General features: G+C 43.6%; 1 protein-coding gene across 2 annotated transcripts; it reads left to right on the top strand.

The window, feature by feature from the left end:
- The first annotated feature begins 360 nt into the window (after window positions 1–360).
- On the top strand, window positions 361–16,792 carry LOC125767777 (uncharacterized). 2 transcript variants are annotated; one of them, XM_049434669.1, is made up of 2 exons: window positions 361–2,519; window positions 14,755–16,792. In XM_049434669.1, the coding sequence occupies exon 1, from the start codon at window positions 573–575 to the stop codon at window positions 1,527–1,529; it is 957 nt and encodes a 318-aa protein (XP_049290626.1). In that variant the 5' UTR covers window positions 361–572; the 3' UTR covers window positions 1,530–2,519; window positions 14,755–16,792. The 2 variants fall into 2 exon arrangements, with proteins under 2 accessions (XP_049290626.1, XP_049290627.1); XM_049434670.1 differs by lacking the exon at window positions 14,755–16,792 and adding an exon at window positions 13,561–14,165 and having other exon boundaries at window positions 361–1,790.
- The last annotated feature ends 7,539 nt before the right edge of the window (window positions 16,793–24,331 follow it).

The following is a 24,331-nucleotide window of genomic DNA, read 5'->3' as shown; positions in this document are numbered from 1 at the left end:
ATCGGCAGCGTCTCGGGTTCATCATGCGAAGGGGGCGTCTATTCAACACCATCCTACACGTGGACGAAGGCGTTGGTGTACTACGAATACGAAATCAGCATGTACGACTACGTGGCAACAGCGGACATTGAGGAAGATCGAGTGACGCTTCGAAATGGGATCGTGTGCACGTACAGTGTTGGTTGGTGTTTGGACGCGGAACACGGCTATCTCACCTGGGAAATAGATCACCAAAAGCTGTGCGAGAGAACCGATTTCGACATCATCTACGAAGGTACGGTCAACAAAACGTTCGACACCAACGGAGGCGATCGCGCAAATGCCGTGTATACCTTGTATACGAGCAGATGTTTTCAATCAGAGCACGAGACATAAAGCAGATCTGCGGCTTCGACAGTTACGATACGGATCACCCAAGAATCTTTATTCTTGAATCAAACGGTTATCAATCGCCGTTTAAACGCAAAGCGGTAAATGGGAGAAACCTGGATCTCTTTACCTACTTCAACTCCAAAATAACGTTAGTGGAAAGCTATCTCGGCCAAAAACTAAATGATGTGTATACCACAGTAATGACCGAAATATGTAAGGTGGACAAGGCGCTGATGGAAACGAAGCTAATTCTAGCGCGCCTGAACCCTCATGAATTCGCCGCCAATCTAATAAAACGACCAGGGCATACGGCAGTAGTTACAGCGGAAGTGCTGTACATCCTCGAATGCAAGCCAGTTTTCGTCACTTATGAACAGAAGGATGAATGTTATCAAGAGATACCAGTAAAATACAATAACCAATCGATGTTCATTGCTCCGGTAACCAGAATGTTGCAACTCCGAGGTACCGAAATAGCCTGCACTCCGCTACTGCCCGCTAAATTCAACATTGGCGGTAGATGGTATACGACAGATCAGAGACTGAGGGAAACTACACCGCCGCAGGAGATAACGACGGACGTCGTGACAAGCTGGTCGTACACTCCCTTACCAAGCCTAATGGAAAGTGGTGTGTATGATTATGAAAATCTGCAGCGAATGAAGGACACGGTGTACGAGCAAAGTGATAAAAGGGTCGCTTCATCAGTCGTACACAAAATAATATCCGGTCAACACCCCAATCTCCAAGGCGTCTCGTTCGAAGCACTAGTATCCGAGAACATAGTCCACAACGCCCTCGAGAAGTACTGGTCTAAATTCCTATCATGGTCAACATGGCTGGGCAACGTTATTTCAACGGCACTTGGAATCTACATTTTTGTAAGAGCTCTCAAATTCATCGTTGATACCATGATACACGGCAGAATACTATACGATATCTACGGACTTGGCTGGCAACTCCTAGCTTCATTTTGGGATTCGCTCACGAATCTGCTATCGCATCGGAACCACATGGCAATGGGCCAGAACGCATACACTCAACCCGAAGCAGATACAATGTTAGAACCACACGATGACCAACCTACAGCACCTCGCCTTCCAAACACCAAAACCAAGATGTACCCCAACGTACGCGTCATCGATAGTCCTCAATAGCAGCGTCATCATAGCAACGACATCCTACAAGTATGCCCATTCGTCAACTCATCAGCCAAGCATCAGCACGCGTCCAATTCAGGTATCAGAGAGAACTAATTAGGTAATAATGTCGCGATATTTGGTAAAACTAACAGGTAGTTTTACCAGGGGTGGAATGTTACGGACGCGACAAAATTCACAAGCGTACGCGTGAGAAAATCAAATAAACATGTTTCCTTCCAGGCGAGGTAAACGTTAGAAAAACCAATAGAATTCTAGGTAAGAACAGAAGGACGTTTTGATAAACAAGAACGATATTTAGGATCGCGTGGAACTTAGGTTGTACCTACATAGACATTGCGATAGGAAAGCAAGTAATAAACGCGTATTCAACATACCCACAAATGCAACTTGTAACAAGGGTTGGCCTTGTTCGAGCCTTGATATCTTAAATAAGCGATTACCCGAAATAGCTAAAAAAGGGACGTCTCAAAATGCTAATATTGGTAAAGGTTTCGACGCGGGTAAAAATCATCCGTCTACGGACGAGAGCAATACGAAAATAGCGATAAGCATAACGAGCATACGCCCGCGCGCCGTAGCGTACCTGGCGGGCAATAAAACTGCACCCGATCCCTTAAAACCATCCCATCAGGTAACATGCTTTGCATATAGATAAAATACGCACGGGATCGACAGGAGAAAAAACGCACCTATGCGTTCGGTGCAATTAATTAAAAAAGGCCGAGTCAGATGACGGCTACGGAATCCTAAACTAACATTAGCGGGTAAAACTAGGATTCTACCTTACGTTCTAGAAACTAACACACACTTACTGCGTGTAGAATAAGAACTAATACCATTACACTTTGTTAGTATATAAGCTGGATAATTTTTAATAAACTTTCACTTGTTATCCGAAATCCGAACTGACGAGTCTTTTCTGTTAGCGATTCGAGCGGCACTCCACAGTAGGAACTTATATTGAATTTCAATAAACAGCCTATTGTTAGAACCGTTCACTCGCTGATCTACAGAAAAAGCCTATAAACGGCAAAGGAAACTTGCTCTAGAAGTTTCCAGTTTGACTGTCCTTCGCGCAGTCAACTCAACGGCGGACCGTAGTCCGAAATTGTTCCCGTCAGCAACAAATGGTGGCTCCAGAGAGGAGTGCAATAGCTTGAGCGTATTTGCATCTCGAGGAACGAACTCACAAAGTGCGGTGTGCTGTCGCCAAGAACAGCTGTGTGTAAAAGAAATAAATAGTGAAGTGTGCATCCAGATGTGTCTGCCACGCGACCAGGAGGAGCTCGACCGAGAAAATATCCTGGAGGTTCGACCGCGAAACGATCAACAGTGGATCGAAGAGATTGAGGAACCAGCTGCTGAGGAACCAGCTGCTGCGGAACCGGAAGACCTAGGCGAGCCGTGTAACATCGGCGGTTGGGACGAGGACGAGTGGGATCGTCTATTTGCTGAGGAGCTTGCACGTCAACGGGAGAACCGGAAGACAACGAAGACGTGCATCCCGAGGAACCAGAAATTCTTAACTATCAAGAATTTCAGGTAGAATCAGACGACGACGAATACTACTTTAGTCGTTATCGCGTGCCCACCTACGACGACACGGACGAAGTGATAGCGACGACTATAAGCGCCATCACGCAGACGCTGAACGAAGGCCGTCCAATTCCAATTGATGTCCTTGAAGAGCTCGAGGATATCTTTAACAGCTACGTCAACTTCAAGATACTACCGAGGGATGCGTACCCTAGGATAGTACATCTGCAGTATCAGTGTTTGTAGAGCGGAATAGGTGAAGTGCGTGAAATGGTTAAATAAACAATAAAAAAAAACTCAAATCAGTGCGTAGACTATCATAAGTGTCACTATCCGAAAGAAAAAACACACAGAAAGAAACATTTACGAAAGAAAACAATTGAGAAACTTTGAAAGAAAATTAGTGAGTCATCCGAAAAACAACGATTGCAAGGAATCGTTGTTTGTGCTTCGCCAAGAGTCCAGTCGGTGCTTAGAAAGGAAATTCAGACCAAGGAGTCAGGTAAGTGAATTATATTCTTATAAGCAAGGCTGGAAATCTCTGATTCGTCCAAAATGCCTTTTCCGTTTGTTTCGAATGTTAACGGCTGTTGCCGACTCTGCACAGCGGAGGATACCGCTGAAGAGAGTATGGTTGCTTGTACAGAGTGTGACCGATGGTTTCACTTGAAATGTGCCAAGCTAACGCGGAAACCATCAACTGAAGAGTGCTGGTTATGCCGCAAATGCCAGCAAATTAAGTACGAACTCAATAGGAAAGAGGACGCACTTAAGGCTGCTCAGGAAAGAGAGGCCAAGAATAAGGAGGAAATAAAGGCGCTTCAGGAAGCAGAAGCAAAAAATAGGGATGAGCTCAGGGCCTTAACAGAAGGCGCAAATAAGGTTGAAATTGCCGAACAGGAATCAACCGAAGTAGTAGGAGGTCCAGAACAGGAACCATCCCTTGGGAAAATGATTTCTCAATTAATAGTTAGCCAACAACAGCAAACGAAGGAGTTCGTTAAACTGATGGCAACTAATGGTGGAGAATCCGCCAAAATGGGAGTCCTGATCAGAAGACAGACCCTAATGCAACTACCTAGATTTGATGGCAGTCCCAAACAATGGCCAAATTTTAAGAAAACATTTGAAGACACAACCCGAGAAGGGGAGTTTTCTAATTTAGAAAACTTAAATCGTCTCAAGCAGGTTTTGCATGGAACGGCTTATAAAAGCGTTCAACAGTTGATGATGGAAGCCGAAAATGTACCTGAGATTATAAATCGTTTGGATGAACTTTTCGGAAGACCCGATTTGGTATATTTGGAGTTACTGAGCGATCTCCAAAAATTACGAAAAGATTCAAGAAACATAATCTCGGACATGACTAGTGCACTGGAGAACATCATCAAGAATGTGAATTTAATGGGGACATCGATATATTTGCATGATCACAGGTTAGTGCTGGAATTGACGGGCAAGTTACCGCACAGTATTCAGGTGAAGAGAGCGGAACATATGGCGTCCGCATCATCAGCACTAAGTGTTCAAAATCTTGAGGAATTTTGTCGATGGCTCAAACCCTATGCCAAGACGGCAGAAATGATGAACACAATCACGGTTCACAATCAAAAGGGGAATTTTCACTTACATGATTTGGGAACATCAGGAGGACCAGCCACAAATCAAAGAAAAAAGAATGTAACACAGGCAAAGAAAAGTTGTCTGATATGTAACAAGCCGCATGAAACGACTAAATGCTATACATTTGTAAAAAAGGTACCGTCGGAACGGTTAAAGGTTGCAAATGAAAAAAGATTGTGTTTTGGGTGTCTGAACTCAAATAAACACGGCATAAGAGACTGCAAGAGCGCAATTCCATGTGGAATTGATGGATGCTCACAGAAGCATAGTAAGATGCTACATGTAAGGCAGGAAGCTCCAGTACAGTTGGAGCAAATGAATAACCACCACAATGTGGAGGTTACATGGACGACCCATTATCAGACCTTGCCGGTCAGATTAATAAATGGGAATAAATCATTGAATACTTACGCGTTTTTAGATCCTGGTTCATCTTTAACCATGATCGAAGCGAGCGTCGCTCGACAACTAAGTTTGACTGGGCCAAACATACCGCTACAACTGAACTGGGCTCAAGGAATAAAGGCAGTTCAGGAAACCAGCGAGCAGGTACAACTGCATGTAAAAGGTGCAACCAAAAAGGGTTTTTTACTAAAGGATGTTAGAACGATTGAAGAATTGAGACTACCCATGCAATCGTTACCTTATGAAGAGATGAGTGAAAGGTATCCTCATCTAAAAGGGCTGCCAATAAAGGGATTTGGTAATATTCGTCCTACCATTTTGATAGGACTAAACAATAATCACCTGTTGATGGGGCTCAAGCACCGGTTCGGTAGGCCAGGAGAACCAATAGGGATGAAAACGCGACTAGGGTGGCTAGTCTTCGGTAAGTTGAGCAGTGAAGAAAAATCGAATAAGGATCACACGATGATCGTCCAAGAGGACGACATGCGTGACTTGATGCAAAAATATTTTTCAACTGAAGATTTCGGAGTAAAACAAGTAGCTAAACTACCGGAATCTGAAGATGAAAAACGCGCGAAGGCCATCCTAAAAAACACTTTAAAGTTTGTGGATGGACGCTATGAGGTAGGGTTATTATGGAAAAATGATAAACCCGAATTTCCATGGAGTCTTGACAATGCGATGTCAAGACTAAAGCACATGGAGAATAAGCTAGCCAAGGATCCAGCTCTAAAGGAATGGGCCATAACAACCTTTAAGAGCTATGTGGATAAAGGCTATGCAAGAAAATTAGAACCTGTGGAAATGATAAAGGAAGTATCACCACTGTTCTATCTGCCACATTTCATTGTAATAAATAAAAATAAGGATCCACCTAAGCCACGGTTGGTTTTCGACGCGGCAGCCAAGGTAAACGGTCAATCCCTTAACTGCACGCTACTATCGGGCCCCGATAGTACAACTTCCTTGTTTGGAATTCTAGTAAGATTCCGTGAAGGGGAATATGCAATTTGTGGGGACATAAAGGAAATGTTCCACCAGGTAAGAATCCGCAAGGAAGATCAAAACGCGCAGCGTTTCATTTGGCGCGATTGTCAAAATCGGTATCCAGACATATATGTCATGCAGGTAATGACCTTCGGGTCAACATGTTCACCATCATGCGCTCAAGCAGCGAAGAATACGAATGCTGAGCGATTGAAAGATAAATATCCGTTAGCTCTCACGCCGATAATCAATCAACATTATGTTGATGATTACAATGATAGCTTTAATTCCCTTAATGATGCAGTAGAAACTGTTAAACAAGTAATTCAAGCTCACGATGAGGGTGGATTTTTCATCACTAAGTTCTGCTCCAATAGCAAGGAACTTATTGCGTCAATACCTGCGGATAGAGTAGAACCTGATGCTATCAGGATGCTCGATGAACAGGAAGAAAATTCCTCTAAAATTTTAGGCATATACTGGAACACCGCAAAAGATAAAATAGGATTTCGATCCAGATTGGAGGCTCTTCCGAAGGAGGTGTTCAATAAGCTAAGACCACCTACCAAGAGAGAAGTATTATCCTTCATTATGAGTTTTTTCGACCCGTTGGGATTGATTTCACACATCACAATTCAAGGGAAATTGTTGATGCAAGAATTACACAAGGAAACGAGCGAATGGGACACTCCGATATCGCAAAAATTATTTGAGATGTGGGATTTATGCCTTGAGGGTATTAAACAAGCCAACCACATTAAAATTCCGAGATGGATCCTTAACGCGCCAGTGTCTGAAATAGAGTTACACGTTTTTGTGGATGCATCTGATAAGGCATTTTCAACAGTAATCTATGCAAGAAGTAAAGGAATTAGCGGAAAACCGCATATACAGCTTCTTGTGGCTAAGGCCAGAGTAGCACCAATAAAGGGGTTATCTATTCCTAGATTGGAACTACAAGCTGCATTATTGGGAGTAAGACTCTGCGATACCATCAAGGAAGAGACAAGATTGAAAATTTCTAGAACGATATTTTGGAGTGATTCCAAAACGGTGCTAGCTTGGATAAACTACGCACACCGTAAATACAAGCAATTTGTCGCTTATAGAATTGGTGAAATACTAGAGTCAACTACCGTGGACCAATGGAGATGGATACCATCAAATCAAAATCCTGCAGATGAGGCTACCAAAAAGGTATCAAGGCCATCAATATGGGTAACCGGTCCCGAATTCCTTAAGGCCGCAGAAGGTGAGTGGCCAAAGGTAAGCATTACGGAAACACACGAAGAAGCAAGCTTCGTGAACAAGCATGTCGAACAACCGAATTATATACAGGAAATGAATTTTTCCAATTGGTGGAAATTGATAATTCGCGTATGCATGATAATGAAAATCATCGAATACGGGCTAAAACGTAAATCATTCAGTAAGGCTTATACGGTTGAGGATCGTATTAGAGCAGAAAATATACTGTATAGAAAGGCCCAAAGGGATGTTTATCCTGATGAGGTAGAAGACCTTATCAAAAATAAAGAGTTAACAACAATTGGACCGTTGTCAAAACTCTCCCCTATATTAGATGACAAGGGGGTTATGCGATTCAAGAGTAGATTGGAATACGCAGAACAACTGCCAAAACAAACAAGAGTACCAATCATACTGCCCAAACACCACCACATAACGCACCTCATCATACAATGGTATCTTGAAATGTATAACCATCAATCGGACAAAATAGTTCTATCCGTTCTGCATCAAAAATATTACATAATTGGACTGAATACAGTATTCAGGTATGTAAAGGCTAGATGTCAGCATTGTAAGAACGCTAGGGCAAAGCCGATACCGCCAATAATGGCACCATTACCTACCTGTCGAACAGATGCCTTTGTCTATCCGTTCACACATACAGGAATTGATTACTTGGGACCTTTTGAGGTAACCGTTAAGCGTTCAATCGAGAAAAGATGGGGCGCAATATTTACATGTATGACAACACGTGCCAGTCATATCGAGCTAGCGGAAAAATTAGACACTGATTCATTTTTGCTCTGCTTTATGAACTTCCAAGGAAGAAGAGGAGCAGTATCGCATGTTTACAGCGATAATGGAACTAATTTCGTGGGAGCAAATAATGAATTATTGCAACTACTGAAGCAAATCAATTCCGTAATGACAAGCGGACAGGCAATGAAAATGAATATTAGCTGGCATTTCAATCCGCCAGTAGCACCGCACTTCGGAGGATCTTGGGAAAGGTTAATCCGCATAATAAAGTCCAATCTGAAGGAGATGATATATTGCAGAGCGCATCGTCCACCTACCATTGAAACATTAAGAGGCGCATTGATACATGCGGAATTTATCTTAAATTCACGACCGCTTACACATATACCCCTTAATCACGAGGACGATGAATCATTAACGCCTTTCCACATTCTCATATGGAGAGCGGGAGCTTATTCTGTACCAACAGAGTTTCAAACCCATGACTTGGAACGACACCAACGGCGTCTGGCGTTACACTATGGGAAGGTATTTTGGGAAAAATGGAAGAAACAATATCTTCCATTAATCGCTCAACGTCCAAAATGGAACCAACGATCGGAACCCATTAAACTAGGCGATATCGTCGTCATAACCGATTCGACCAACAAGATAGGAGCATGGTTAAAGGGGCGCGTAATAGAACTCCATAAGGGAAAGGACGGTGAAATCAGATCAGCGAAGATAAAAACCTTGCAGGGCACATACTGTCGCCCAGTTACTGGCATAGCTGTGTTGGATGTCTATAACAAGCAAGACGAAAAAACACAAGTAGCCGATGAAAAACCGATTGATGAACAATCAGTTAAAGAAGATCCGGTTGAACATGACTTCCTGGGTTTTTTTTCAAGAAGGAACCCTCAGAAGGAAGATGGATAACATACCTGTAAGAGGAAAAAAGAAAAAAAGGGTAAGACCTTGTAATTGGGGATTAAAAAACTTGCAGGCAAATACAAAATATGTTACTGCCATCACCCCATATAACAAACAAGTACAAGAAAAGAAAAACAAATCTAAAATATTATCATTAAATATGAGCATTTTAATAATATGTCTTCTCTTTGCAGCCCAAGCATTTGGTAGTCCGATCAAAGGTCTAATCGCGTACGATTGCGCAAATGATAATATAAATATTACTAGCTATTCGTTGATGAAAGTAGCTTCTTGCATGCCACAGGCGAAAACGTAACTACGGTCGAAACAAAGATTCAGGTATTACAACGTAGCCCGAAAACATTAACTCACGTACGTCAATGTAAGGTAATAATTAAACGCTCGATTAAACACTGCGGGGCTTGGTCGCACACCTCTGAATATGAATATGGATTTGCGTATATAGTAACGGAATTTACTCCAAACGAATGTCAACACGCTCAAACAGTAGGGGAAATTTCGCTCTCTCATGATTATAAGATTAGGGAACTACGTCGCAACCATACCACCAGGGGACAAGCGTTAATCATCGGCAGCGTCTCGGGTTCATCATGCGAAGGGGGCGTCTATTCAACACCATCCTACACGTGGACGAAGGCGTTGGTGTACTACGAATACGAAATCAGCATGTACGACTACGTGGCAACAGCGGACATTGAGGAAGATCGAGTGACGCTTCGAAATGGGATCGTGTGCACGTACAGTGTTGGTTGGTGTTTGGACGCGGAACACGGCTATCTCACCTGGGAAATAGATCACCAAAAGCTGTGCGAGAGAACCGATTTCGACATCATCTACGAAGGTACGGTCAACAAAACGTTCGACACCAACGGAGGCGATCGCGCAAATGCCGTGTATACCTTGTATACGAGCAGATGTTTTCAATCAGAGCACGAGACATAAAGCAGATCTGCGGCTTCGACAGTTACGATACGGATCACCCAAGAATCTTTATTCTTGAATCAAACGGTTATCAATCGCCGTTTAAACGCAAAGCGGTAAATGGGAGAAACCTGGATCTCTTTACCTACTTCAACTCCAAAATAACGTTAGTGGAAAGCTATCTCGGCCAAAAACTAAATGATGTGTATACCACAGTAATGACCGAAATATGTAAGGTGGACAAGGCGCTGATGGAAACGAAGCTAATTCTAGCGCGCCTGAACCCTCATGAATTCGCCGCCAATCTAATAAAACGACCAGGGCATACGGCAGTAGTTACAGCGGAAGTGCTGTACATCCTCGAATGCAAGCCAGTTTTCGTCACTTATGAACAGAAGGATGAATGTTATCAAGAGATACCAGTAAAATACAATAACCAATCGATGTTCATTGCTCCGGTAACCAGAATGTTGCAACTCCGAGGTACCGAAATAGCCTGCACTCCGCTACTGCCCGCTAAATTCAACATTGGCGGTAGATGGTATACGACAGATCAGAGACTGAGGGAAACTACACCGCCGCAGGAGATATCGACGGACGTCGTGACAAGCTGGTCGTACACTCCCTTGCCAAGCCTAATGGAAAGTGGTGTGTATGATTATGAAAATCTGCAGCGAATGAAGGACAAGGTGTACGAGCAAAGTGATAAAAGGGTCGCTTCATCAGTCGTACACAAAATAATATCCGGTCAACACCCCAATCTCCAAGGCGTCTCGTTCGAAGCACTAGTATCCGAGAACATAGTCCACAACGCCCTCGAGAAGTACTGGTCTAAATTCCTATCATGGTCAACATGGCTGGGCAACGTTACTTCAACGGCACTTGGAATCTACATTTTTGTAAGAGCTCTCAAATTCATCGTTGATACCATGATACACGGCAGAATACTATACGATATCTACGGACTTGGCTGGCAACTCCTAGCTTCATTTTGGGATTCGCTCACGAATCTGCTATCGCATCGGAACCACATGGCAATGGGCCAGAACGCATAAGGTGCCTGGCAACGAGAGCTGACAAAAAGGTGAAAAATTTGTCAAAACGGAGCTTTTGTCACTTTTTTGAGCTTTTGACAAAATTTTATTTTGTAGAAAATCCACGAAAAAGGTTGACAAGAATGGTGACAAAAAGTTGACAAAAATTTGACGTTCGCTCAAAACGTAAACAAGCGCGCTTTAAAGATAGTATATCGTGAATTGCTGACCATTGCGGTGTTCTCATTTGTTGCATTAACTGTATTTCATCCCTGCAAGGACACACACCATCTTAATGAATTAATTTGAAGCCAAAATTACTGTAAAACTGCTTACAGGGAAACACACATGATAAGCTGCGAAGAGCCCACTTTTGGAAATCGCGCAAGCGAATATGAAAGTAGGGAAGATTGATACGGAAACACCCAATATGTTAGCAAATCGCCCAATATAGATACGAAATCGCGTGCAATTGATATAAAATGTCAGATTGGCGAGGCGGATTGAATGCTGGGTATATACTTGTCGGTTCGAGAGTTGAAAACTGTAAACAAATATTTTTAAAATAATTTTTAATTAAATTAAGTAGGTGTGCATTCGAAAATCGAATCAAAATTATTGTTTAATAATATTATTATAATATTATTTCACTCAAACTCAAATTGCGAACTATAACTGTAAACTGTATTTCAAAAACATGCTAAAATTCAAATTGGAGATTTCAACCAGTGCCTATATACACCCGTGTTCAAAACTGTTCTGTTGAGAAGGCTAAAATTCGTTGGGATATAGAAAATATTTCATATTGGTCTACAAGCGAAGCGTCTACAGTTTTACGGATTAATCTTTGGCAAATTTTGTGTGCTTTGTGGATATTTACAAAATAGCATAACGTACGTCAGTTTTTGGTGTATACAATCATGCCCCTGAAGGTATGTATACGTTTAAAATAGTTCAATAGTTCATTTAAAATAGTGTAAAAGTTTAAAATTTCCGTGCCTTTTCATGTCTTACAGGCGCTCGAGTACGAAAGGAGTAATTTCTTTGCCGATGAATTTTTGCTTCAAGAACGTACCGTGTAAGAGTAAAGTAAGTTACAATCGAGCAAAGGATTGAGGCAATCTAACTGTAACTAAAATCGGCAATTTTTCATTTATATAAGTAAACACGAGCTCTAGCCAAAGCTCTGAACTAGCTCAAAGTGCGAACGGGGCAGTGCAAGCACTTCGACGTCGAAAGACTACGAGCAACGAAGATAGAGCGCGTGGTAACAGCGTATGAAAATGGAGCAACTCATGCTGCCATTAGCCAAATGCTGAATATAAAACTAACGACAGTTTACGGTATTGTCAAAAAATACCAAACAGCATTTCAGGTCAAAGCCAAGAAACGTGGTGGCAATGGGCAGAAAATATTATCGCAGCAAGCCATAAGCGATATTCAATGCTGGATCAACGACGATTGTACGGTGACGCTAATATCACTCGCACAAAAATTGTTGCAGGAACACGGTGTGCGAGTTTCCACTACCGCCATAGCGAGGGAAATAAAAGGCTTCAACTACCCCTTGAAGATGGTGAAGCTAATGCCGGAGCGGCGTAACGCACCGACGACCATCGAGGATCGGAAAATGTACGCCACACAATTTTATGGCGTGGCGCGCGAAGTTGGATTTAATGTCAGCATGCGCACGCTTAAAGAACGATCTCGGAAAGGTACGCCGGCCACCGCCACCGTACCACAAACTACGTAATATAATTAAAAAAATATTTTTAAAATGTTTGTTTACATTTTTCAACTCTCGAACCGACAAGTATATACCCAGCATTCAATCCGCCTCGCCAATCTGACATTTTATATCAATTGCACGCGATTTCGTATCTATATTGGGCGATTTACTAACATATTGGGTGTTTCCGTATCAACCTTCCCTACTTTCATATTCGCTTGCGCGATTTCCAAAAGTGGGCTCTCCGCAGCTTATCATGTGTGTTTCCCTGTACATCGCGTTGAATTTTCGTGTACGTTGAAGATGATGAAGATTTTGTCAATCATGGGTTGCTATGTTTTGACAAAGTGTACAAATGTGTGCACGGCCACGGGAAAAACTATTTTTCGCAGTTGACAAGCGGTTTTTGTCACTTGAAAAATTTGTCACCTTTTTGTCAGCGCTCGTTGCCCGGCACCTATACACTCAACCCGAAGCAGATACAATGTTAGAACCACACGATGACCAACCAACAGCACCTCGCCTTCCAAACACCAAAACCAAGATGTACCCCAACGTACGCGTCATCGATAGTCCTCAATAGCAGCGTCATCATAGCAACGACATCCTACAAGTATGCCCATTCGTCAACTCATCAGCCAAGCATCAGCACGCGTCCAATTCAGGTATCAGAGAGAACTAATTAGGTAATAATGTCGCGATATTTGGTAAAACTAACAGGTAGTTTTACCAGGGGTGGAATGTTACGGACGCGACAAAATTCACAAGCGTACGCGTGAGAAAATCAAATAAACATGTTTCCTTCCAGGCTAGGTAAACGTTAGAAAAACCAATAGAATTCTAGGTAAGAACAGAACGACGTTTTGATAAACAAGAACGATATTTAGGATCGCGTGGAACTTAGGTTGTACCTACATAGACATTGCGATAGGAAAGCAAGTAATAAACGCGGATTCAACATACCCACAAATGCAACTTGTAACAAGGGTTGGCCTTGTTCGAGCCTTGATATCTTAAATAAGCGATTACCCGAAATAGCTAAAAAAGGGACGTCTCAAAATGCTAATATTGATAAAGGTTTCGACGCGGGTAAAAATCATCCGTCTACGGACGAGAGCAATACGAAAATAGCGATAAGCATAACGAGCATACGCCCGCGCGCCGTAGCGTACCTGGCGGGCAATAAAACTGCACCCGATCCCTTAAAACCATCCCATCAGGTAACATGCTTTGCATATAGATAAAATACGCACGGGATCGACAGGAGAAAAAACGCACCTATGCGTTCGGTGCAATTAATTAAAAAAGGCCGAGTCAGATGACGGCTAAGGAATCCTAAACTAACATTAGCGGGTAAAACTAGGATTCTACCTTACGTTCTAGAAACTAACACACACTTACTGCGTGTAGAATAAGAACTAATACCATTACACTTTGTTAGTATATAAGCTGGATAATTTTTAATAAACTTTCACTTCACCAGTGGCACAAAACGCATGAAATTCAAATTTTCGACTCATATAGCGACTCAGTTTCGGCGGGTCGAAAATTTTGACAACTCCATACATGGTGAGTCGAAACTGCTGCTGGTTAGCAGTCCTGTTTCGACTCACCTTTTTGACCTTTTTCACCATGGTGCTTTTCATAGGCTTTCGGAATCTGTGCCGTGCGCCAGTAAAACGCACCGGACTTTCGTTGTCCTTCTAGTTCACGGATCTTCCTGCGGCCAGATGAAGTTGATCGTGTAGTGCTCATTTTACCGCAACACTTTTAAATGAAACTGTACAGCTAAGCACGTCCACTTTCGCTTTGCTTTGTTGACATGAACGTTCACCATAACACCGCGGTAATGTCACAGCTGTGGTGAAAAAACTTCGTTTGATACATCAATTCACCATAGAGTTGAGTCGAAATTTTGAATTTGTGCCACTGGTGTTGTTATCCGAAATCCGAACTGACGAGCCTTTTCTGTTAGCGATTCGAGCGGCACTCCACAGTAGGAACTTATATTGAATTTCAATAAACAGCCTATTGTTAGAACCGTTCACTCGCTGATCTACAGAAAAAGCCTATAAACGGCAAAGGAAACTTGCTCTAGAAGTTTCCAGTTTGACTGTCCTTCGCGCAGTCAACTCAACGGCGGACCGTAGTCCGAAATTGTTCCCGTCAGCAACATATAATAAGAAAAGAACCAAACAACATAAACCAAAGAGACAGTACCAAAATATAAATGAAATCCGTTTTGACATAGATTGTCTGGAAGAGAAGGCCTTGAGCTAGAGCGAGTAAGCCTCTGTGTGTGTTCTCAATCAACTGGTCGGTTGTGACATAGGAGGATACAGTCTCGTTCGTACAACAAGAAGAAGAAAAAATAAAAAACTGGAAGGCATCCAGTAAATTGATTTACTGAAGTCCAGCAAAAGAGTGACATTAAAGCTACAAATCAGCAAAACGAACTATTACTGAACAGCTTTCAGTAAAAAATATTACTGAAGAAAATTTAGAAAATTTGCTGGGCAGGATAGGAACCAATTTTTTTGAAATTTTGTATGACTTCTGCTTTTTTGGACGTCTCATGAGCCATCATGTGTACGTCGCCATTCGTTCATTCATGAAATGTATGACTTCTTCAGCAATATTAAGAAAAATCTGTGATTTTCGGTAGGACTCATGAAAAATCGGTAGTTGCAGGGTGCTCGTATGTGAATCGGTAAGCTTATCAAAAATCGGTAGGAATACAGATAAATCGGTAGTTCTGGTCACACTGGCCAGAAATGCCCGGCATGACCTCGGAGGTCGTTAAGTCAAAAAGAGATAGAGAACATTAGTGTGCGGGATTAGAGTGCGCGAACGGGGAACGACGCGGGCAAGAAACACACAAGGCGACGAGAAGACGTAAACACCATCCTGTACCGCATAGAATTGCAATGGCTGCTCGTACAACATATTTGACACTATTTGTCACCAAAATCAATGCTTAAACTAATTTGCGGCTTGTTGGTCGTAGAACACAAGATCAACTAGAACAATAATCACAATTTCACACACCAAATGTATTCATCGGCATGTTAAAAAGGGAAGAAGTTTTCACAATATGTACCGAAAGTTTTTTACCCTCACTACAATTTAATGCGCTTCACGAAGCAAGCACGAAAGGCGTGAAAAGGCACATAAATTCTATATAATCACAGCAATCGTCAGCATATTGCACTGCACAAAGCAAACGCGCATATTTGCAATCTTACGCGCATCATTCACGTACAAACAGATTCAAAATTTTCTTAATCCCAAAGCACGTGCGTCCTGAAGGTGATTATTGCGGATCTGAATTATTATTCCGGAGGGAGCTACACGATATCTCAGATCTGTATTTTTTCTATAAGGATAGTTAGTTTATTAATAATTTTTTTGGGATATGAACCTGAAATAAGACGTGTTTAATATGCTGTGCCTATTTGCCGTGGTGTTGGAGGTGTCCACAATCTGATAGTGCTAAGGATTTAGCGCCAAAATGCGTGCTACAGTCTAGGTTTTATTCTACGTTTAGCGTGTTGATTCGCGAGAATATTTGAATTGCAATTTTTAAGAATGTTTACACAATATTTTTGTTTTTAAGCTAAGTTTTGTTATACAAAAACGCGTTACAATACGCGTTGTTCAGCGATATGATTCAGCCGGTTACATTGACTGCTGGTAAGTATGGATCACTTGTTGCATATATTACGTTCGCATGTGTTTTGTGCTTGAAGTGGGGTTGAACTTCTTTTTTATTTTGATCAGGATCGGAGACCCTCACTCGCTGGCTTGCCAAAACCTTCTGGTCCTTGACCTGACAATTTGTTCTGCTTATATACTATTTAGTAGCGCTCGCTAATTGCGCGAAGGTGATCCGTTTTGATGCACGGACCTGATCCGTTTTGTTTTCTTTGGTTGAAAGTAGCGTGGATGCTACATGCTTTTCAGAAAGTGTTGATACTACCGCCACTGGCTTCAATGCATCGGTCGTATCATGCGAAAGACTGACGCTGCTGTCACCTACATACAGCACATCCCGTTACGTAATCTATGATTATGTTTACGTCATAGTGGAGCCCTCTTCCACTAGTTTATCGTCAACTAAAACGAATGTGCCATTTTTGTTCGATCTCACACGACATAACGACAGTCATGTATAAAGTGAAGCCGATAGAACCATTATTCTTGTACATCACGAAAAAAGCTGTGATATGTTAAAATATAAGTAATGAAATAGAAGTTAGTTACGGACTACATGAACAAACAGACAAAATTGTTTTTTGTTGTTGATGTTGATATTTTTTTTATTTTCAGTTTTATTTTACTCCGCAAAAGTGTGCAGCAAAGGCACCAGTGTCAAATCGTTGCCACGCTTAGTTACAACCATTTTGCAGAGCACTTCGTCCGTGCGAAAATTGACGGCAGCATTGGCCGACAGGTCATGGATGGATCCCTTGAAAATAAGCATATCGCTTGAATCCAAGGGATCATCAAAAGCGGATGTTGGGCGTTCCAGCTTTTGACCGATGATGATGATTTTGCCAGCATCCGCATCCATGCCCATCGCCGCTGATTGCATTTTGACAATGCTGCCGTCTGTCGTCAAAAACCAGCAATTTTTGTGGTTGTTCATTAACGTCAGCTTTTCCCTTACGAATACTTTAATCATCCTACCTCGTACGCTGTAGGACGGGTAGGTTATTCGCAGGGCGGCCTCTTGCATCCCGAACTGCTCCACCTCCGATATTCTACCGATCGCCTGCTCCAAACTTTTCCACCCGCTGCGCATCATGCGCTTCAGATGCTGGAGCTCGTTTTCAAACCTGTAGGTAGAAATGGACGCCAGGGAACCAAAACGAACCACTTCTTCGTGCACATGCAGCAAATTGTGGACGTTGCTGGTCATGACCTTTTCTCCGTACAAGGGTTCAGCCAAGCTGACAAACTTCTCCAGCATCTGCGCAGCGAGTGGCCACTTTGCCTGGTGGACCTTTGCAGACAGCAAGGTGATCGCGCAGAACAGCAACATAAAATGTTCGTAGCGGCTGGGTGGAATATACCCCTCTAACACTACAAAGAAGCTGTAGTGAAAGAAAAAGGCAAATTCCGAACCCTTCCAATACCCCAAATATTTTAAGTGCCGTATCTTGCGATGCACCTCACAAGGCTGTGCTGTCTGCTGCAAAGCCAATGCAAAACTGTGGCGCTTTCTTTCGTTCCACTTCGGCTCGCCTAGCGTCCCGTCTTGCCAGCCCATCATCAACCGACGGACGTTGCCCAGGTTCAGCAGGTGCAGCCGATCGGCCACGAGAACATCTTCGATCATGTCGAACCCGGCGCAATCCAGCAGTGGCGTAGCGGTTTTGCGATGTCCGGGCTAAACATCATCCCTGAAGCCTCGGTCGGTCCGTTTGGGCGCGTTTGAGTACGGGAACACCATAGTTCGTGCCGTTGTGCTATGGTGTCCTTGCACCGTACATTTCAGGCAACTACCGTAACTGGTGTGCCCTATAACGCCTAGTAAAATGAAAAGGAAAAAAAAAATACTAGTCTGTACATGTGAACGATTTTTAAAATTTATAAAAAAAAACTCTTTTCTATTACCTTTTACGAACGACCTCGCAGGAGTGTCTGCGACAATGACGCGAAGCTTGCAGGTAATGAGTTTCCCCTTGATCTGCAATCCGTTTCTAATAAGCTCGTTGAGCTCAGTCACTACTGGACGCAAATACTGTTCGACACTATTGGGCTTTTTCAACCCGCAATAGATTGCCGCTGTCATCACCGGCGCTGCTGGCAACTCATCGACGGAGAAAAGCACCGGCCAAAACTGGCACGAGCCGCTTCTGTGCAGCGGTAAACCGTCGACAGATAGCGTCAACGTGAATTGGCCAACCGCTGGTGGATCCTGGTTTCTGTAACACAAAAGAAAGATAAAACAATTGCCGCTGTTTCTATGCACAAATGCTATTAATTGCACTTACCGAAAATAAGTGGACAACGTTTTTTTAAATCCGTTGTACCAGTACTGTCCACCGGCGAGTTGTACTGTCCTCCGTCGATGGATTTTGCCTCGTTTGCAGCAGCGTTTTGGCGGTAACGGGCACTCTAACACCTGCCTTCCGGAACAACTTTAAGACCATGTCGATGGATTGATGCGTGGCGTTATTCGACAAGGCCCAGTATCGAATGCCATCGACAAGCGGCAGGTCTTCAACTGTCCGGACACCGGCGTCGGCGTCGCTATCGTAGGAAAAGCTATCCCTGTCGCCGATGTAATCGGACAACGGTTCGCTTGCCTCCGATAGCGATGCTTCCGGATCTAACGGCGGCATTTCGGGTTGGCACTCCACACTTGGCGGTGAGTCGGTAACCGCTTCAAAGGGAACTAAAAAAGAACAGAACCATTATAGGCACTGTTATGGTCCAGCCTTTCCTAGGTAGATATGTCACGTAAACTCTCCACTGACAGGAACGGTCCAGGTTGATGTGTTAATGAGATTTACCGAGAGGTCAGGGTTCGCGCCGACCATGTTACTTCGGATTAGATCGACCGGTTCGAAAGAACGCTCAGCGGACTAAACATTTCTTCGCTTATAGCGAGCGTGTCCAAGTAAAACTTATAATACACCTTAGTTTACGTTAAGTGTTCATCCGGTGCCAAGTTATTATTTTCACCATTCAACTATAACTGCGCTCGGGAAATATAATCTAAGAGAAAAAAGGATTATAGTGCAATTATTCGTATACGCATATGTTACAATATAATTCCAGCGCCACAAAGTCCTGAAAGTCCCTGAAAGGGATGCTATGCCAAATGTTGTAATTAATGCAACTGCAGCAGATGATGGCCCAATTGATGCAACGTAAATTCTCCATCTCGAGCTGGTTATAAACGCCCTAGCGGCAAGCATCACCGAGCTTCGCTAGGACGCAGAAGCAAGAGCCACATTTCGCGCGTGGTACTTGCGATTCGAGGATCTGTTCGTAAAAGATGCTGTTTTATGTACACTCAGCCGTATAATAATGTTTATGTGCAGATTCTTAATAAATTTTAAAGCTTTACGGCTTGTAGTCCGTCGTCTTTGGTACACGCAAAAAGTGATATTAGATTTCCATCGACCGCACGTAGCTTATTATACATACTTAGCTGCTTACGCAGGAAGCGGTAAGAGGATTTTACGCAATATCAATTCTCTTCCTCGCACGCTCCCATATGACACATCGTGCGAACAAGAGATAATCGGATCAAGTGCGTATCGGAACGCAGGTATTATTTTCAAACATTAGAAAGCATCCAAGCAGAGGATCCACGCATCCACGCTTGACGGTTTCGAACAACGTTATGTTCGAAAACGAGATGCTTCGTGGCTCGATGAATCAGCAAAAATTCGTAAGTTACTCACACTGAAACATGAGCAGTATGCCAACTACATGCTGCTCTGCCACCACCGCAAGCTCACATTCGACAAGACGTTAAGCAAGCTGAAGGTTCTTTCCGGAAACGTGGAATAACTTAGTAATAGGCGATAAAGGTGTCTTCAGACGGTAAAAGCATTGCATCGAGGATCGAGCGGATCGGACACTGGAACAGCTTTCCGCCGAAGGTCAATGGCTAAATGGCCCTAAAAGAAACCAGTGAGATTTTTGCTTCCTGGAGAGAGGACAATATTCTTGCTCTACACAGCGAGAACACGTAACGATAGGCGCAGAAAGATCAGCGAGGCGACAACAATAACAAACAGCGGAGGCCTGAGGGAAGTAGTGCAGACCAAAATTCACCAGCATCGAAACCACCGAGACCGTGCTGATTGTGCGGTGAATCCCATTGGGTGAGATAGTATTCGTACAGCTCTCACAAATATCAGGATTATAAGTCAGGAGATACGATCATCGAGAGGTTCATTGCAGTACAAATCGGTGAGAGCTCGTCACAACGTAGGAGATCCTCGAAGCGACTACACGCACAATAAAGAGTACAGAATCTACACTAACTAACTGTAGATGTAGTGTACAGAATATACACTAACTGGTGTTAGCGACTAACACCAGAAAGACGATCCGAACATTAGTGCCTTAACCAAGATTGCATGCAAGTGTTAGTGCGAATACTGTGTGAACTTGCTATGATGAACTATAATGAATTTTGTAAAACCATGTAATCAAATTGACAGTCGAATAAACAGTCTTAAACTAGAAGCCGGATACTGAAAAGCCGGACACTACAAACCCGGATACCGAAAAGCCGGAGTGTAAATTAGAAAAGGCGAGATTTCGGGTATTCTGAAGTCAAGTGCATTCTACCTAGGACAATCTCAGCGCATACAGAATTTGCACAAATGCGTGAGCAAATGTGATTGTGGGTGTGAGAATAATTTCGATCGTAGCAACGTGCAACGTGTCAGGACATCAACCGAAGTGCATCGCGTATAGTGTCCGCGTACACTAACACAAATTGCGTATTCAATACAATACAATTCCATCTGACGCTAAATGAGTGTTCCGTCTTGAAGCTGTGTTGTGCGCGTCTGGAAGTGCGTAGAATTCGTTAACATATTGTTCGAGCCTGGCTGTGGGACGAACGCTTCTGGTTTTCTTTCTTCTTCGAAGGACCAATCTATTCTCTTTGGAGGTTGACACTAGACTCTATTTATTTGTTACATTTCACATTCAGTTCCCCGCTCCTGTCAATAGTGATGGGCGTTGTGTTTTACCCTTCCGTTCCGGATGGGAACGGAACATACTCCCCCCGTTGAGTTTACTCAAAATACGAATTCAGGAACAGTTATCTTCGATGGGTAGTACCGAGATTTTGTTCACAGCGCGGCGATAAGTAGCTCCTCCCGTGAACACGTCAACAGCGCGAACCAAACCATCCTTGCCAGGGTAGACCGACGTAACTCGACCCATCTTCCAGTTTAGAGGTGGCTGATTTCGATCGTGAAGAAGAACAACCACACCCTTCCGGATGTTAGGCATGGCTCGCAGGTTCTTCTTTCTTGGCTGCAGAGTGTTGAGATAGTCGCGGCTCCATGCGCGCCAAAAATGCTCGCGCATGAGCTGAAGATGCTGCCAACGAGACAACCGGGTGGCTCGTACATCTTCCAAAGACGGCTCAGCCAGGGCGGTTAAGGGTCGTCCTATCAAGTAGTGGGCGGGGGTAATTACCATCGGGTCCGCAGGATCGTTGGACACAGCGAATAATGGACGAGAGTTGAGAACTGCTTCTATCTCAGTCAAGACCGTGCTCAGCTCTTCAAAATTCAACTTGACGTTGCCGACGATGCGTTTTAGATGGTTCTTTGCAGATTTCACGGCAGCCTCCCAGAGGCCACCAAACTCGGGAGCATCTGGTGGTATGAAATGCCATTCAATTTCCTTGGACCGACAAAACTCCTGAATGGCATCCACCGACTGCTGATTGTGGAACTGCTCAAAAAGACTCTTGAGTTCGTGGTTGGCTCCTCTGAAATTTGTTGCATTATCAGAGTTAAGCTGCTGAACCATTCCACGACGACCGATGAAACGCTTTAGGGAAGCCAGGAAAGCATCGGTGCTTAAGTCGGATACTGCTTCTAAATGCACAGCTTTGGTAGTCATGCATATAAATACGCACACATAGGCCTTGGTGATCACTGGACGGCGTGACCCTTGTTTTATCATGATTGGACCAGCGTAGTCCAATCCCGTGATAGCGAATGGCGGTGAAGGTACAACCCTGGAAGCGGGTAAATCTCCCATCAGCTGGTTAGTGTTTGTCGGGTTCAGTCGGAAACATCTCACGCAATTTCTCGTAACAGCCCGAATAGTAGAACGGGCGTGGATAAGCCAATATCGTTGTCTCAGTACGTTTAATAGACCCGTTTGCCCAATATGCAGATGTTCCGCATGCATCTGTCGAATCAGCAAACGTACAACTGGATCCTTATTGGGTAGAATGATTGGATGGCGATTTTCGAACGGAAGCAAGGATTTATCTAAGCGACCTCCTACACGTAGCAACCCGTCGACATAGATTGGGCGAAGGTTTGCTAGCTTCTTACAGGGTTGGTTTTCCATTACTCGTCGTATCTCGTCCGCCAAATGAACGTGTTGGATTACTCTGATGACTGCTTCGGTCGAAAGACGTAACTCTTTAACAGTTAAATGACGGCGAAGTTCTCGTAGTGGAGCAGGCTTACGGGAGTTTTCAATGAATCGGAGTACATATCCCATTATCCGTTGAATTTTACTAAAATGACTGAATTTGTTGAAGAACGTTAGTGGCTCGATACTTACAACCACAGACGAAACTACATCCTTCAATTCAGGCAATTCATCATCTGCGAGGGGGGGTAGCGAGGATGTTTCGTAGTCTACTCGCTGCAGCATTTCGGGACCGTTCCACCAAAGACTGTTTACTTCTAGAGCCTCGGGCAGTTGCCCTCGGGATATAACGTCGGCTGGATTGAACTGGGAACGGACGTATTCCCATTTGCAGCCACTCGTCTCTTCCTGAATCACAGCGATCCGATTACGAACAAACAGCTGCAATTGATTGAGCGGTTTACCAATCCAGGCCAGAACAATTGTGCTATCACACCATAACACAATTTCTCGGAGCTTCATATTCAGGGCTGGTAGTACTCTTTTCAACAGTCTGGTAAGCAAGAGGGCTGCGCATAACTCCTTTCGTGGGATGGAGAGGTCATGCAGTGGAGCAAGCTTCGATTTACTAGTTAGGAGTTGTAACTTTGCTGAACCATCTGGAAACAGACTTCTAAGGTAGATGCATGCGCTGTATGCGTAAGATGAGGCATCGGAGAATCCATGTATCTCACATGCAACTACTCCATCGAAAGTTACACATCTTGGAATTGCTATGCGGTGCAATTGTGACAAAGATTTCTGCAGTTTCGTTAACGCCTTTTTCTTCCAGCTTCACCTTTTTCTCACGGTCCTCTTCAGGTATCTGCTCGAGAAACCTTTGCGAATTCGAACACCATTTGCGGATAGGAAATCCTCCTTGCTCTAGGAGCTGCTTTAGTTCACGTTGAGCTTCGATCGCTTCGTCTACTGAGTCCGCACCCGACAGTACATCGTCCATGTATGTTTCTTCCAAGACGATTCTCGAGTCAACAGGAAACGCATTACCATCCTCTGCTACCAATTGCACCAGACACCTTGTAGCTAAAAACGGTGCAGCGGCAGTACCGTAGGTGACAGTACTCAGTTCCAAAACTCGCAATGGTTGCGACGGATGATCTCTCCAAAAGATACGAAGGAATCGTTGATCTTCCTCAGCGTGACGTATCTGACGATACATCTTGGAAACATCAATTTTGTTTCTACGGAACCGCAGCACAATAAAATGTAGATCGTTTTGTACTACGGGACCCACTTGCAGCACGTCGTTGAGAGAGAATTCAGAAGGCGCCGCTTTGGCGCTAGCATCAAACACCACTCGACACTTCGTGCTTGAGCTGGACGGCCTCAATACTGCGTGGTGGGGCAGGTAATATGCTCGTTGTTCTGGGGGATCTTGGGCTTCGTGGATTTCATGGCAGTGTCCAAGCTCCTCATACTCGTGGATGAACTCCTTATACTGATTCTGTAGATCA

Source organism: Anopheles funestus, chromosome 3RL, assembly GCF_943734845.2.
Source record: "Anopheles funestus chromosome 3RL, idAnoFuneDA-416_04, whole genome shotgun sequence".
NCBI lineage: Eukaryota > Metazoa > Arthropoda > Insecta > Diptera > Culicidae > Anopheles > Anopheles funestus.
This window is presented reverse-complemented; position numbering and strand designations above follow the sequence as displayed.

Coding starts and splice junctions, on each gene's coding strand:
- LOC125767777 (XM_049434669.1), top strand. CDS start 573: ATGACCGAAATATGTAAGGTGGACAAGGCGCTGATGGAAACGAAGCTA.